The sequence below is a fragment of the Xenopus tropicalis genome, chromosome 1 (genome assembly GCF_000004195.4).
Source record: "Xenopus tropicalis strain Nigerian chromosome 1, UCB_Xtro_10.0, whole genome shotgun sequence".
NCBI lineage: Eukaryota > Metazoa > Chordata > Amphibia > Anura > Pipidae > Xenopus > Xenopus tropicalis.
The window spans coordinates 24,105,664-24,122,612 of NC_030677.2; the positions used below are offsets into that span (position 1 = coordinate 24,105,664).

General features: G+C 40.3%; 1 protein-coding gene across 1 annotated transcript in view; it reads left to right on the top strand.

Moving 5' to 3' along the window:
• Positions 1-20: 20 nt before the first annotated feature.
• Positions 21-16,949, top strand: part of acox3 (acyl-CoA oxidase 3, pristanoyl) — a 49,129-nt gene continuing 32,200 nt past the window's right edge. The window contains exons 1-7 of the mRNA XM_002938641.5: positions 21-127; positions 5,270-5,453; positions 6,585-6,818; positions 7,457-7,531; positions 8,175-8,264; positions 9,534-9,677; positions 11,276-11,364. Of these exons, the coding sequence (XP_002938687.3) occupies positions 5,292-5,453; positions 6,585-6,818; positions 7,457-7,531; positions 8,175-8,264; positions 9,534-9,677; positions 11,276-11,364 (794 nt within the window). The 5' untranslated portion in view covers positions 21-127; positions 5,270-5,291. The remainder of the gene's footprint in view (positions 128-5,269; positions 5,454-6,584; positions 6,819-7,456; positions 7,532-8,174; positions 8,265-9,533; positions 9,678-11,275; positions 11,365-16,949) is intronic.

Here is a 16,949-nt window from a genome sequence, read left to right on the forward strand (position 1 = left end):
GCAACAAACATGGCCGCCGATTTAGCCCCTCCTACCAGCCCGCCCCCTGTCACTTGTGAACTCTCTATAGTTGCACTGCTGCGTTCAGCCCTGAGCTGTGCCTGTTTCTCCTTGCGTGTGTGCCCAGGTGAGGGGGCAGCAGGGGTTGGGGTTAAAACATTGTATTGATTTGCTCGTAATGGGGTAAGTAGGAGATACTGGGCTCCACAGAAACATAATTTTAAGGCCCACCTAGCTAAATAAGACTTTTCCATAAAACTGATAATAATTAATATTATTAATATGTATTTTGAAACTGCTAACATGTTCTACAGTGCTGTACAACAATGGTGTATATGTCAGGTGTATAAGTTCAATACAAATACAAGGTAAAAAAGGATGTGCTCATTAGAGCTTACAACCTAAACCAGTCGCTGGCTCCTGTATCAACAGGTTCTATATAGTTGCTGGCGATGCGAGAGTTAACCTGAAGCCCATGGAACGTTGGGCAGGTTTGGGTTATAATTTTAGCAATTGTAGCCGGTTCAGGTTGGGTGTGGATCAGACTGGGGGAGTACACTCCTTCTCTACTCCCAAAGATACTTAGGGGCACATTTACTAATCCACGAACGTCCGAAAAGCGTCCGAATGCGTTTTTTTCGTAATGATCGGTATTTTGCAATTTTTTCGTAAATTGTCGCGACTTTTTATAAGCCGTTACGACTTTTTCGTAAATTGTCGCAACTTTTTCGTAGCGTTACAACTTGCGCAAATTGTCGCGACTTTTTCGTAGCCGTCGCACTGAGTACGAAAGTTTCAAGCTTCAGTATCGTGACTTTCCTTGGCCCGGGTTGGAGCTGCAGAGTGCCATTGAGCCCTATGGGAGACTTTCCTTGGGCCGGGTTGGAGCTGCAGAGTGCCATTGAGCCCTAGGGGAGGCTTTCCTTGGGCCAGGTTGGAGCTGCAGGGTGCCATTGAGCCCTATGGGAGACTTTCCTTGGGCCAGGTTGGAGCTGCAGAGTGCCATTGAGTCCTATTGGAGGCTTCCAAAATCATGTAAAGTCGCAAAGGGTTGCCCGCCATTTACGAGTGCTCAATACGAAAAAGTCGCGACAATATATGAGCAAGTCGTAATGGCTACGAAAAAGTCGCGACAATTTACGAGCAAGTTGTAATGGCTACGAAAAAGTCGCAAAATGTTAGTTTCCAATTCGATTTTTTACCATTCGGGATTCGGATTTGTTGATTAGTATATCAGCCCCTTAGTCTTTGAACCAAAGGTGCAAGAAGTAGCCTACAGAGCAGAAAGACACAGATGTGGGATGGGTGTGGGTCCTACAATGGCAACATTTTCCAGTTGAGGGTCAGGTGAAGTTTTTCTTGACCGACATATCACTAATAGTTACATCCCTGTTTGGTTTGATAGTAGCTGTTAGGAATATTCACTGAGCTGGCCTACAGCTGCTTCCAATGGCTCTTCTTCTACAATAACTTTTATAGTGTGTAACTATGTATTCTACATTCAATATTTGTATAATAATTATCATTTTCTGCAGAGCTATGACAAATACTATAATTTTATCTATCCAACCCGTCACTAGAAGACAGGAGCCCATTGGGCAAGGTCTGGTCAAGCATTATCACATGTTGATACCCTATCCACATTAGTAAAGATCGGCTGCCCAGCTTTGATTTCTACTTTATTGGTACTGTACGTGTTGGGCCAAGTTTAGGCAGCTCATCGACCCTCCTGTGCATACAGCCTTACAAATATGCAGGATTGGCTCTGTCCAGCCCAACTCTCCGTTGCATGTTTGTTGGCGGCAGCATGAAGTTATACCAATTCTGCAGCAGAGATAATTAGAAACGCAGCTCATGTTTTTGTTTCCCTCTGTAACACGGTCTTGCAAAGAAAGTGAGATACAGAGTGAACTTTAAGGACTTTGGAACTCTGGGCTGATACAGTATCAGGTTAACAAATCGAGATCACAAAACAGCTAGAATTCCAGCATAATATTGTGATGAGAGTCAGATTATATCCGTATGTGTTCCACTTTACTTAGTGTAGACTTTCCTTGGGCCGGGTTGGAGCTGCAGAGTGCCATTGAGCCCTATGGGAGACTTTCCTTGGGCCGGGTTGGAGGTGCAGAGTGCCATTGAGCCCTATGGGAGACTTTCCTTGGGCCGGGTTGGAGCTGCAGAGTGCCATTGAGCCCTATGGGAGACTTTCCTTGGGCCGGGTTGGAGCTGCAGAGTGCCATTGAGCCCTAGGGGAGGCTTTCCTTGGGCCGGGTTGGAGCTGCAGAGTACCATTGAGCCCTATGGGAGACTTTCCTTGGGCCGGGTTGGAGCTGCAGAGTGCCATTGAGCCCTAGGGGAGGCTTTCCTTGGGCCGGGTTGGAGCTGCAGAGTGCCATTGAGCCCTATGGGAGACTTTCCTTGGGCCAGGTTGGAGCTGCAGGGTGCCATTGAGCCCTATGGGAGACTTTCCTTGGGCCAGGTTGGAGCTGCAGAGTGCCATTGAGTCCTATTGGAGGCTTCCAAAATCATGTAAAGTCGCAAAGGGTTGCCCGCCATTTACGAGTGCTCAATACGAAAAAGTCGCGACAATATATGAGCAAGTCGTAATGGCTACGAAAAAGTCGCGACAATTTACGAGCAAGTTGTAATGGCTACGAAAAAGTCGCAAAATGTTAGTTTCCAATTCGATTTTTTACCATTCGGGATTCGGATTTGTTGATTAGTATATCAGCCCCTTAGTCTTTGAACCAAAGGTGCAAGAAGTAGCCTACAGAGCAGAAAGACACAGATGTGGGATGGGTGTGGGTCCTACAATGGCAACATTTTCCAGTTGAGGGTCAGGTGAAGTTTTTCTTGACCGACATATCACTAATAGTTACATCCCTGTTTGGTTTGATAGTAGCTGTTAGGAATATTCACTGAGCTGGCCTACAGCTGCTTCCAATGGCTCTTCTTCTACAATAACTTTTATAGTGTGTAACTATGTATTCTACATTCAATATTTGTATAATAATTATCATTTTCTGCAGAGCTATGACAAATACTATAATTTTATCTATCCAACCCGTCACTAGAAGACAGGAGCCCATTGGGCAAGGTCTGGTCAAGCATTATCACATGTTGATACCCTATCCACATTAGTAAAGATCGGCTGCCCAGCTTTGATTTCTACTTTATTGGTACTGTACGTGTTGGGCCAAGTTTAGGCAGCTCATCGACCCTCCTGTGCATACAGCCTTACAAATATGCAGGATTGGCTCTGTCCAGCCCAACTCTCCGTTGCATGTTTGTTGGCGGCAGCATGAAGTTATACCAATTCTGCAGCAGAGATAATTAGAAACGCAGCTCATGTTTTTGTTTCCCTCTGTAACACGGTCTTGCAAAGAAAGTGAGATACAGAGTGAACTTTAAGGACTTTGGAACTCTGGGCTGATACAGTATCAGGTTAACAAATCGAGATCACAAAACAGCTAGAATTCCAGCATAATATTGTGATGAGAGTCAGATTATATCCGTATGTGTTCCACTTTACTTAGTGTATGATCTTTGACATAGTAACCTTGGCTATTATCTACACTTGCAGTATAATTCTGTATATGCAGTAGCTATTGAAAATTAAACAGGCACATTCAGTTAGCTTGATCTTTTACTTACATTTGGCCAAGATTCATATAATAGCTTCTTAAATTATTCCCTTTAACTTTTTAATTGTTGCTTCAAATATCTGTTTATTAACATATGAGAATAAGTTAGCAGAGCATTAACTCTCATTGGGAAGAATACCTTCATGTTACTTTGATTAGCACTTTATTTTGCCTTGATTGAAAAGTTAGCAGGCAAACTGTGACCTGTTATCCAGAATGCTTGGGACCTGGGGTTTTCCGGATAAGGGGGTCTTTCTGGAATTTGGATCTCCATAACTTAAGTCTGCTAAAAATCATTTACATATTGAATAAACTGAATAGGCCTGTGTTGCCTCCAATAAGGATTAATTATATCTTAGTTGGGATCAAGTACAGGTACTGTTTTATTATTACAGAGAAAAGGGAATCATTTAACCATTAAATAAACCCAATAGGGCTGTTCTGCCCCCAATAAGGGGTAATTATATCTTAGTTGGGATCAAGTACAGGTACTGTTTTATTATTACAGAGAAAAGGGAATCATTTAACCATTAAATAAACCCAATAGGGCTGTTCTGCCCCCAATAAGGGGTAATTATATCTTAGTTGGGATCAAGTACAGGTACTGTTTTATTATTACAGAGAAAAAGGAAATCATTTTTAAAAATTAGAATCATTTGCTTATAATGGAGTCTATGGGAGATGGTCTTTACGTAACGGATTTCCATACCTTATGTCTACTAAAAAAAATAATTTTAACATTTAATAAACCCATTAGGGTTATTTTGCCACCATTAAGGATTAATTATATCTTAGTTGGGATCGTGTACAAGGTACTGTTTTATTATTACTGAGAAAAGGGAATCATTTAACCATTAAATAAACCCAATAGCACTGTTCTGCCCCCAATAAGGGGTAATTATATCGTAGTTGGGATCAAGTACAGGTACTGTTTTATTATTACAGAGAAAAGGGAATCATTTAACCATGAAATAAACCCAATAGGGCTGTTCTGCCCCCAATAAGGGGTAATTATATCTTAGTTGGGATCAAGTACAAGGTACTGGTTTAATATTACAGAGAAAAAGGAAATCATTTTTAAAAATTTTAATTATTTGCTTAAAATGGAGCCTATAAAGGGATGCATATAATTCGGAACTTTCTGGCTAACAACTTTCCGGATAACAGATCCCATACCTGTACATATCAAGGCAAGATCAAAGCACGGCTCTGCAAGAGTTAATGTGTGCAAAGTCCAGGAGCCAAAGTAGGGCAGAGCTGGTAAAGTTCAGAGTTAGGCAGGCAAGGGATAATGCAAGAACAGGACAGGGAGCACCAACTACAAGCAGAATGACCAGCAGGAGGGAAGTCAGACAACAAACTGGCCCCGGACATTGGCATCAGTTCTCAGCAAGGTGGCATTCATGTCCCAGGCCACTGTGTCTCTGTAACGTCAACAACAAGCATTAGACTGGCAGACAAAACCCTAGCAACCAGGTAGCTACTGAAATTCCAAACTGTAAAGCTGATGAGCAAAAAGCTAAATAACTGAAAAACCACAAAAAATAAAGGTGAGCTATATGAAAGGACAGAAGTTATGGAGATGTTTAACTTATCATGCCCTTCAACCTACTTTGTTATTGCAGGTAACAGAAAGACTCCATTACAATGAACACTGCCAAAGGCACCACATCACAGCGCCCAAATATTCCGAATGAGTTGCTTCCAGATTTACCTCATGGGCCTCTCTCAGAATATAGAAGAAGAGCGTCTTTTAATTGGAAGGAAATGGTATTTTTTTTGGATGATGAAGAACTTATCCAGTTTAAGGTGAGTTTAAAGTGTTTCCCAAAAAGAGAGCAAATAGGGAACTGGCCAGATTTGATGAAATGTAAGCACACTAAATTTAGATTTTATTAGGGATGTCCTTTGGATAGGGAAGCACTAGTTTTGTCAGATTTTTTCCTTCCTGATTCCCAGAGATCATTTAGAGTCCATTACTTTTGTAAGGGTGAAAATGTCTAGTTTTTGCTTTTAAGCCTGTGTGGGGCATGAGGTATGCTTGACATGAAGCTTTCACATTGGAGGGTTTTTCAGCTCCTCTTAAGGTGGCCATACACGGGCAGATTTTACCTGTCGATTTGGCCCCTTCAGTCAAAATCAGCAGCTTATCTGCCCTTGTGTGGGGCACTCTGACTGGCCTACCTGACCCATATCTGGGCGAAAATTGGCCAGATATGAAATGGGCAGCCACAGGTTTATAAATCCCATCGGAACAAGGAAGCATTGACTCGTTGATGCTTTCCTCACCCTGGTGGCCCATATCCCCACTGTAGTTGAGGTGAACAACATCTGGCTACTCTAATCATTTGGCCCTAGGGGCAAACGATCAGATTACACTGATATCGCCCACCTCATGGTGATATATGGCCAGCTTAAGTCTGGCTCATCTGTACTTCTCTGTTTCTTCTGGTTTATTTACAGAAAACACTGTAAAGGATGGGATCTTCACAAAAGTGACACAGTATTATGCTCATTGTAAGGTTTCTTATTTCAGTGGTGGTGGAGGTATGTACAGGAGTTGTTTAAACAGGCATACAGGTTTAGGGTGTGGCATGAATAGAGAGGGGTGGGGGGTTGAAATTAGGTGCACCCCAGCCCTATTTATTCCCTGCAGTTTTGATTTCCAATTTAGTTCACCTTTATTTACTGATGCAAGCCCCACATCGTGAGCTATAGGCAGAATTAGTCCATCATGTCCATAGTAATAAAGTTGCATTGTTGTGTCAGTAATTGTGGCATACGAATACTGATTCAATTGTGTTATGCTAATGAACATCAAGAGCCTTCATATATATCGGTAAAAGTATTAATATGTGTATCCATGTTGCCATTTTGCTAATGACATAGCTCTGAAAATTAACTTTTGTTGCACTTTTGTGTTTTTTTTTTAACATCCAGAAGGAAATCTTCTCTGCTCTAGAGAATGACCCACTGTTCCATCGACATCCTGGACAAGATTTGTCTATGGAGAAGTACAGAGAGCTGACATTCCGACGGTGCAAGAGGATTTTTGAATATAACTTCCTGACTCTGCAACAGACTTTGGAGAAGCCACAGAAAGTGTTAGCTCTCATAAATTGCTTGGGCATGTATGATTGGTCACTTGGAGCGAAATATTTCCTGAACACTCAGGTATACCATATAGAAGCTTTTCACTTATTTGTTCATTGTACTGTGCATTCACTTCCATACTATATACAGATGTAAATACTTTTGTATGCTTGCAATTCGCAGCTATATGCACAGAACATTTATCTTGTGTTGGGATATGTTTATACAATAGATCCCAAGGAAGGAATGTGAGGATTGTACAACTGAAAATATCAGTCATTAGACTTTAAAATGACTGTGAATATTTATATAGGCTAATACTAATATTCACAGTCATTTGAAAGTCTATAGACTGATGTTTTCTGTTGGACGCTCTCTTGACCGTCCATTCTAACTGTCCAACATTTCATTCCCAAACCAAGGGTACGAATGTGAAGTTGGTCTTATATAGCTACTATAATAGCCTCTGTTGTTGTGGAAAGGCTTTTCACTATATATTGGAACATTGTTGGTTTAATTTGCTCTTTTGTCCACAAAAGATAAGGTTCCGGTTACAATAACCTGCCAATGGCAGTCATAGGCCAATACTATTTATTATCAAAATATCTCCAGGATGAAAATCGTTATGGTAAAAAAAGGTTTGATTTGTAATAATATTTGTATGTATTGAAGCCTTTAGATTTTATGTTTTTACTGGACTTTTACCCTCTGTCTTCCAGGTGTTCAGTGGTGCTGTTGGAAATGCTGGATCTGAAAGGCACAGCCAGTTTTTAAATCAAGTACAAACAATGGAGGCAAGTAAAGCAATACATGTTGGTGAAGGTAGCATCATTATGCCATATGCTGTAAAAGTGTGAAGAATACCCTTCACTCACATTAGAATTGCCTCAAGTAAATTACATTTCACTGTAGCGATTTGGCATATGCGAAAGAAGGCGATTCTAATGTTAGTAAAGGGGATGGCATTTTTAGGAGATTACCAGTGGTAGTGCAGATTTAACCGTGGGCAACAAATCTTACTGTGCACCTTCACCCTAAACCTTTTGGACCTCGGCTGCTGTAAGATTCACCTTCTATAACTAGGAAAGGCTGGTAGGAGTTGACACAAAGCACCAAATCCTTCAGCTTAATGCCAAACTGAAACAGAACCCCAAATTTCTTATTCAAATTTAAGCAAATCTGAAAAATGCGATATCCAAAAAAATAACATTCACCTCCAGTTTTACAGTTCTTTAACTTCATTCGGCATTAAGTAGTGACTCAAGTAGGAACTTTAGGATTTGTCTTATTATAAATTAGTTGGCCAAATACTAGCAGTAAATACATCATGGAATGATGGTTTAGTACTAATTTGTGTTTGTCACCTGATGCCAATTCTGCCATGCTTAAGTTTGACTTTCTGCACTTTCTCCTAATGCACTGTTCTTATCTATGTAGATTTTTGGGTGCTTTGCATTGACTGAACTCAGTCATGGCAGTAACACAAAAGCTGTAAGAACAACGGCAACATTTGATGCATCTACCAAGGTATGGTTATAAAACAGAGACTAATATGACATGTCCTGCGGCTGTTATTAAATTATTATTATTTATTTGTTATTAAGAAATTAAAGTGGCAAGGTAACAAATTTCTCTCTTTTAAAGCAGGGGTTCACGTTTAAGTTTTGGTATGTTACAGAATGCCCTATTCCTAGCAACTTTGCAATTGGTTCCCATTATTTCCATTTTTTTTAACTTATTTTTCCTCTTTCCAGTTTTCAAATAGCAGTCACTGACCCCAGCAGACAAAAACTATTGCTCTGTGTGGCTACAATTGTATTGTTATTGTTACTTTTTATTATTGATACTTTTTATTACTTATCTACTTTGGTCCTTCCCTTTTTATATTCAGTCTCTCATTCAAACCACTGCCTGGTTGCTATAGACCCTAGCAACGAGATAGCAACTAAAATACCAAAATGTAGAGCTCCTGAACAAAAAGCTAAATAACTAAAAAAACCTTGAATTAAAAATGAAGACTTATTGTAGATTGTCTCAGAAATTGTGTTCTGTAAAACAAAAAAAAAATGTAAAAGCTTGAATGTAAAACTTAGGCATGTAGAAGCAGTTTTTAACATATTAAAGCAAAACCAAAGTTGAAATCACTGGGAGACAGCCAAAATTTTAGCCCCCCCAGTGATCACTTTCCTGATACCCTGGGCAGACGCTTCTGTTCACTAAAATCTGCAACGGCCCAGGGTATTTCTGCAGAAGAATCTCAGATTATTCAGTCCTCTATTCGTTCTGATTAGGGCAGACGCAAAACTAACTTTTGGCACCCCCCACTGATTTAATGTTTCCTTCTCCTTTAATGGACAAAGGAAGAATCCACTGGGGGTGCCAATTTGTTAGGCCCCTGGCTGCTGTCCATTAATACTTTAGGAACTGCCTACCTGAAGTAACACACCTCTGTACTGCAGTCTGCGCCTTTCATTTATCAGATTAAAGGAAATTATTTATTGCCATGGTTAAATTTTTTTCATTAAGCAAATTATAGCAGTCAGAATGCTAAAGGAAATATCTGATTGGTTGGTATAACTTACTACTGGATCAGAACAAACTTTGTCTAAGCCGCTACATGATTCCAGCAGTTTGACGATTCACTGAACATACCTTTAGTCTGTAGGGTCATCAAACTTCAATGGTATCTGGTGGCTGTTCTTTAATGCAAAGAGCAGCGGTTTATGGCATGTTTGAAATGTGTTCTGCAGTTTGTGTAACAAATATCTAACCATTAACAACTCTTTTGTCTCCTAGGGATTTATTCTGAACTCGCCAGATTTTGAAGCTGCCAAGTTTTGGGTGGGCAACATGGGAAAGACCGCTACCCATGCAGTCGTTTATGCTCAGCTCTATACCTCTGATGGAAAGTGCCATGGGTTACATTCCTTTGTTGTGCAGGTAAACCTTTATTTCTGTGCCAACCCTGACTGGTAACTGGTTTGTATTAACACAGCACATGGATACTTTTACAGCATATACTGTGTATATTTATACAGACACTCCTGATAACAGCTCTGACCAATATGTTATTAGGGTCAGTTATTGATCAAATCAGGCAGGAAAATCCTGTGGGATTAGAAGTGTATCTGGCTGCATTGATTTGATAGTTCATGTGCTGAATGTAGAGAGGTGAGCTTTGTAAAATGAGTTTCTACCAACCATGTCTCTAGCATAGTACATAAATACTCAACACCTACTCGTCCATATACAACTGCTTTAAAAAAAGAAAAAGAGAGGTGTAAGTGAAAAAAATGTTTTTCAAATGCACCCTTTTATATTGTTTTGTACAATAACTTGAAACTGAATTTTAATTAAAACAATAATGAAAATATCTTACAGCACAAAGTATAATTACTGGGCTAATGTTAAGCAGAATTCTGTTCTACCTTCTTAAGATGTTTGTTAAAGGAGAAGCTGTTTGGCATCATCTAGTGATTCAAGTGGCTTACCTGCTACCCTAGGCAAGGGCTCCATTTCTTAAAAAAAAAACCAAGACCGGGGGTGGTTTGCCTGTTCTGTGAGGGTATCCGTACATTACAGAATTCTCAAAAGATCTGTACTGTGTGTGAGCTTGCCCAAGCCCTATATGACATGCATGGGACACAAAAAAAGATGGGGACAAGGTGCTCAGCAGAACACAAGGATTGTGATTTTTTGGGGGAACAAAAGCGGGGTTGGGGGGAACAAAAGCGTGGTTGGGGGATAACAAATTGGCAATGATTTTGCCTTGCCTCTTTCTTTTTCCTATTGGGTTCAATATATCTCTGAAACAGTAAATCTGAAGATATTGACAAATGTCCATTCTTGAGTTGTGTGAATATGCTTGAATAATATTCGGGTGGATTGATTATACTGTGTCATTAGTTACTGGTTTTGGCATCTGGAGTGTGCTTTGGCAAACAGGCAGATATAATTACTTTCAGTAAAAAACATATGCTTCCTCCATATGAGAAGCTATTCATGAATAAGACTTTATAATTAATAGGAGCAGGGGATCAATAACTCTTTTAATCGCGTTGTATTAGAATGTGAGTATGGCAAGTTTTCACATCCATTAAAATGGCGACATGAAAAGCAGTGTTTGGTTTTGGCCCAGTAAGCCTTACCATTGGCCAAGTCATCTTCCCTGGAAGTCACATTCTGTTTGTTCTTGAGGTGATATTTCCAAATGGGAGTATATCCAAATGGGAACAGCAGCCATGGCTACATAGTGTTATTTACTTAGAAGTAATAACTTTCCCAGTAAATGTGCTGCCTTCATACAAAAAATTGCCAATGTTTTCATATAGATCATTGATACATAGTGTAAGTAATGTAAGAGCCAGCGATGGGCAGAATGAAATGGCTGTGCGATTATTATGCTTTCAGATCACAGGCAGATTAGCAGGAAATACTATTTAGTGATCGGTATATTAATTCCATGTAATTTTATCTGCTCACTTCCAGTTCTTATCTCCTTCGATTCACAATTAATATTATATACAATTTCTCTCTAGATACGGGACCCTCAGACTCTTCTGCCCATGCCTGGAGTGATGGTGGGGGACATAGGCAAGAAACTTGGCCAGAATGGTTTAGACAATGGGTAAGTACAATTTGTATGTGGTTTACGGAAAAAAGTACAAACATCTGTGCGTTTGTTCTGTCCAGCTCACTGAATGACTTCTTTCTTGTGTAGTAGTATTGTAATGATTAATAATCTGGCATTGATACATAAATATACAATCCTTTTTCAGTGTGTTCAATTTAATTCACTGTTTTAAATAAAAGTGTATTCCATTACTTTCTAGTAAGTGCAGTTATTGACTTAATCTGGGGCCCACTGGGAGATCTTGTAGGGCTCCTGGGGGCCAGTCCAGCCTTGTGTGAGTTTTTTGAAGGGGTGGTTCACCTTTAAATTAACTTTTTATATGATGTAGATATTCATATTATTACACTATTTGCAACTGGTTATACACCCACATCCTGTGCTGCACCCAATTTTTTGTCTTGCCAAGGCCAAGATTACATTCAGGTCATATTTAATTTATTGTGGGTAAGTACAGATTCTAAAATTGCATTGGCCCGTGTTTTCAGACTTGTTACTATAAATCCACCCAGTAGATGGCAGCATTTTATCAATTAAAAGTGCATTCAAATCCTAAACACACAGTTTGAGGTTTGTATGTTGTGAGTATTACAATGACTACAACAGGTTTTAATAAACCCACTGGGCTTTTACATAATGTTCACCTACTTATTGGGTTTTGGTGTTTGTGAGCTGTAATTAATTTGGGGGTGGCTGACATGCTCCATTAATCTTGGGTTTCTAACAGGGACTATCATTCTGGGCACAAGTAAACGTGAGCCATTAGTGAGGTGTGTTTATAAAGGTAGCTTCACTGCCTACTGCCCCCAGGCTCCAGTAAGGGGCACCTCTCAGAGAGATGAATCTCGTACATCTAGCCAGTGGCGCTAACTAGAGTTTGGGGCCTCATTACTCTCAGAGGGCTAATGAAGCACACACTGGCTGGCAGATGTATATCTCACCACAAAAACAGAATGAAACATATACAGATCTGCCACATGAACATGGCCAAATATTTGCTCAGGGCCACTTTTGTGCCATGCTTCAAATACTGTGCCCATTTCACAAAAACATTCCACAACCCACTGTGGCACTTACATTTCATGACAGTAAGATCACAGCAGAAATCAAGGAGAACTTCATTAACCCCAGATTTGCCAATAAGATCATTACAGAAGTAGCCATTGAGCCCTCTATTAAAAAAGATCACTGCAGAAATAAACCCCAGACTTGCCATTGAGATCAGTGCAGAAATGTGCAGTGAGCCCTCAATTAACCCCAGACTTACCTGTATGATAACAGTAGAATTGGCCAGTAAGAGTTCCTTTAACCCCTGACTTACCAGTAAGACCACTGCAGAAATGGCCAATAAGCACTTCAACAACCCCAGACTTACCAGTAAGATCTCTGCAAAAATTGCCAATCAGCACTCCATTAACCCAAGCTTTTCCAGTAAGATCTGTGCAGAAATGACAATTGAGCACTCCATTTACTCCAGACATGCCAGTAAGATCACTGCAGAAATGGCCAATGAGCACTCCATTATCCGCAGACAGGCCATTAAAATCACTTGCAAAATGGCCAATGAGCACCCCATTAACCCCAGACATTTCATTAAGATCACTGCAGAAATGGCCAATGAGCACTCCATTAACCCCAGACAGGCCATTAAAATAACTCACAAAATGGCTAATGAGCACTCCAGTAACCCCAGACATGCCATTAAGATCACTACAGAAATGGCTAAAGAGCACTCCTTTTACCCCAGAAATGCTATTAAGATCACTTCAGAAATTGCAGATGAACACCCCATTAACCCCAGACTTGCCAGTCAGATCACTGGAAGCAGTACCTTACCCAAGGAGAATACCACAAATGTTTCTTCTTTTCCATTTCTTATTCACCCCACTGCATCCAGATGGTTCCCTTTTTATCGCTATCTTTAGGGCTAAATTCTACATAAATGTTTACACATATAAGTAATGATTATTACGATCATGTGATGGCATAATACCTATCTATATATGGCAGTACAAAGGGAAAATGCTCAGGAATAAAGCCCAGCAATGCTTACAAAGAAGTTTGTATAAAACCCACTCAAGCAGGGGCAGCGGTTACTCTCCCTGTGGGATACAGTAGGCAGCTGTTATTCCATAGGCAGCCAGTCACTTTTAAATGTAAATGATTTTTCAAATCAACAGCGCCCAATGAAATTGAACGAACACTTTAACGCAACCGGAGTGCCGCAGAGCTTTCCAGGCGCATGTTCTTACTAGATATGTTTATTTTACATTTATTTTATTTTACATTGCAGAGAGCTGACTAGATACTGTGTCTCATAAAAGCCGTCCCTCTGTTTATTTTCATACCTCGAAGTCTTTGCAGTCTGACTTCTGTTTGTTTACTGTCTTCTTGCACTCGATCCTGTCTCAGGGGTCACTGCTCCGCACAGAAGCGCTGTGTTTCTGTATAGATATTACAGCACAGTAACCCACTGCACATACCAGTGACGGTTGGGTTATACAAGTTGCGCATTTATTCTCTCTGAAGGGCCACTCTCACACTGTACTACTCTTTTAAATAGTAACACACCGTATTTCTAAGTAGTGTTTACGTTTACTTTGCTTTTCTAATCAAGTGCAGTAAGCCATACCGACATAGCTTATAGTGTGCCTGGGGCCATACCGACATAACTTATAGTGTGCCTGGGGCCATACCGACATAACTCATAGTGTGCCTGGGGCCTTTTGTGTGTTTGTATTTATCTATGTCAATTGAATGATCCATAGATGCTCTGATGAGATAAGCTACAAGTACATCAGATGGGCTTTATAGACAGTTAGGTGCACAAAGCACATTTGGACACAAGTACCTTTAACTCACTGTGGAGTAAGCACAAATTGCCTACTGTAGGAAAAAAATGAGCCCTGTTACCGACAACTTGCGAAAACACACACGTGTAATTATGTTCATTTTAACACATCATGCACAATTGTGCATTATTTTGGGGGATAAATATTGTATGAGTTTAAAAAAATGCCAGTTTGCGTCTAAAAATTGCACTTTGCACACTGCACTGCATTCGTAAATGACCCTTTATATCTGATTTCAGTTGACAGGCAAACCAATTAGGATGTAAGTGGCTTGTATAATAGGCTGAACTTGAATATCTATAATACCCGCCCATCTGGTGTATCTGATCAGTTCTGTGCTCTGGTCTATGCCCCAGACAAATGTTGGGAGTCCCTCTGCCAACAGCAAGCAAGTTCCACTGGGGTTCATTAGTAGTAGACAGTGTGTTTTCTGCTACAAGGTCTATTTCCAGAAAAGCCACGGAGGTCAAGTCTTCTATACACTATATGCTACAGTTCTCCCTTACATGGGAAAAAAGTGTTAATCACTTTTTGTGCTCTGGGCAATTTATTTTTGTGCTGATGGTTTGGCGGTCTTTGTATCCTTTGTAACAAAAAAATGATGGGTTAGAACAGTGATCCCCAACCAGTGGCTTGTAAGCAACAATTCCTCAGATGTTGCTCCCAGTGGCCTTAAGGCAGGTGCTTATTTTTGAAATCCTGGCTTGAAGGCAAGTTTTGGTTGCATAAAAAACAGATGTACTGCCAAACAGAGTCTCCTGTAGGCTGCAAGTACATATAGGGGCTAAAAACAATTTAGAACAGCACCATTTGTATTTCTTGTTTAAAATGCCTTTATTGCATACATCTTAGGGCATTCCAGCAACGTTTCAGGCCAGGTGTGGCCTTTTATCAAGCTGACATATACATATAGCTGCTACCAAATAGCCTTTTTTGGCACCCCCAGGAACATGTTTTATGCTTGTGTTGCTCCACAAGTCTTTTTACATTTGAATGTGGCTCACAGGTAAAAAAAGGTTGGGGATCCCTGGGTTAGAACATGACATGAACATGAAGTCTAAAATAGGCAGACAATAGAAGGACAGAATTGAGGCTGGGTAGGGCAGGAGCACAGACTAACCCAGTTCAGGATCCTGGAGTTGGAAGGCTGGCATGAAAGGAAAGAGAAGACCGCAAAAGTGAAAAAGGGTAGGGAAAGTTAGACAACAGAACAAGGAAGAACATGGCTGATCTGGAATAAAGCAAGAGTATGGATGATGATGCTAAACTGCAGGATTGTACTGGCTCAGGCAAGGTAAGAGAAATTAAATAAACAAAAATGTCAACTTAGAAAAGAGGGAGGCCAATTTTATGGAACAAATACACAGACCATAACAGGGCAATTCCAGCCAAATAAGGCAGACTTACAAAGGGCCAAGATGTTTCTTTATACAGCAACATGTAAGAGAAGGTCAGATATGGAACAAGGCAGATGTGAGTAGTGCAAGAGTAGAGAGAGTAAGAAGGTAGTTCAGGTAAGCCGACAGGATGATGCAGGAGGTTAGGGGTTGGGGCATGCTGGGCAACAGGAACTCTGCATGAAAAAGGGACATAAAACAATAACATTTAAGATATGCCATAGAAACTGGCCCTGTGCTGCTATATTTATGTATTGCATTGCTTGGTCAGCACTCACTTAGGTGCCATTTGTACCAGGGAGTGCCGGGGAGTAGCACGTCTAACTGTCGTCACATTATGTTAGTTTTTGAACTCTTTACTTATTTAGGGAAGAAGTGTGTACAGTTTCTATCATTTATTTTTGTACCGTGTATATATCTCATCTGTGCATGTTTGTTTGCATAGCAATAGGAACTTACAGGAGAAGGGGGCTTTACAGTCTTCTAAATGTTGCCCCATGGTCAGTTCAATCCATTAAATGCCATCTTGCCATGTTTATGTTACACTGAGTGGACACAAATATTTATGGTGTCTGTAAATATTTCCACAGTGTTACAACACATGAATACTAAATTCAAACAAATGAAAAGCTTTTACTAAAATCAACATCTAAAACTAAACGTAGTGGAGAATATTAAACATCCCTTCTCCCTGCTATACACAACTTTCCTTTGATTATTTCTCTTAGGCTTACATGGATTCCACTGGTACGTGTAGCCTAGCGCAGCTATCTGTCGCAAGATTCCTTATTAATACGCAGTTATGTTTAACATTTCCTATACTCATGGCAAAACTCTTTTTACAAAAAATATAAAAGTATGAGTAAACTTCCAGTTCAGCTTTTCTTGAACTTCTATATGTCAAACTTTGACCTATGGGAGAGTTCTAGTAGAATTGTAAATTAGAATGAAGGCTGAAACAAATGGGATAGTGTCTCATAATGAGGCGTGGCATCACTAACAAATGATTATATATGACTCTCCTGTGTAAAACAGAGGGGTCTTTTGCTCCCACTGAAGGGACCATTAAAGGACAAGGAAAAACTGATTTACTGGGTGAGTGCCAAAATATTAGGTGTCCCCCAGTGGAGCAATTCCTCCTTTTTGGAACATCAACTGCATGCATTAAAACTACCTCCATATTCACATTTTGGATGCAAATTGCAGATAACAGGGTTCACTTATGTCCACAGATGCAGTGTCCCACTTGTGCCTTTCCCCCACAGTGAGATGCACTGTCTTTCCTGCCTTCCATTCCAAATTAAGCACTTCTGCATCTATTGATGCGTGCCGC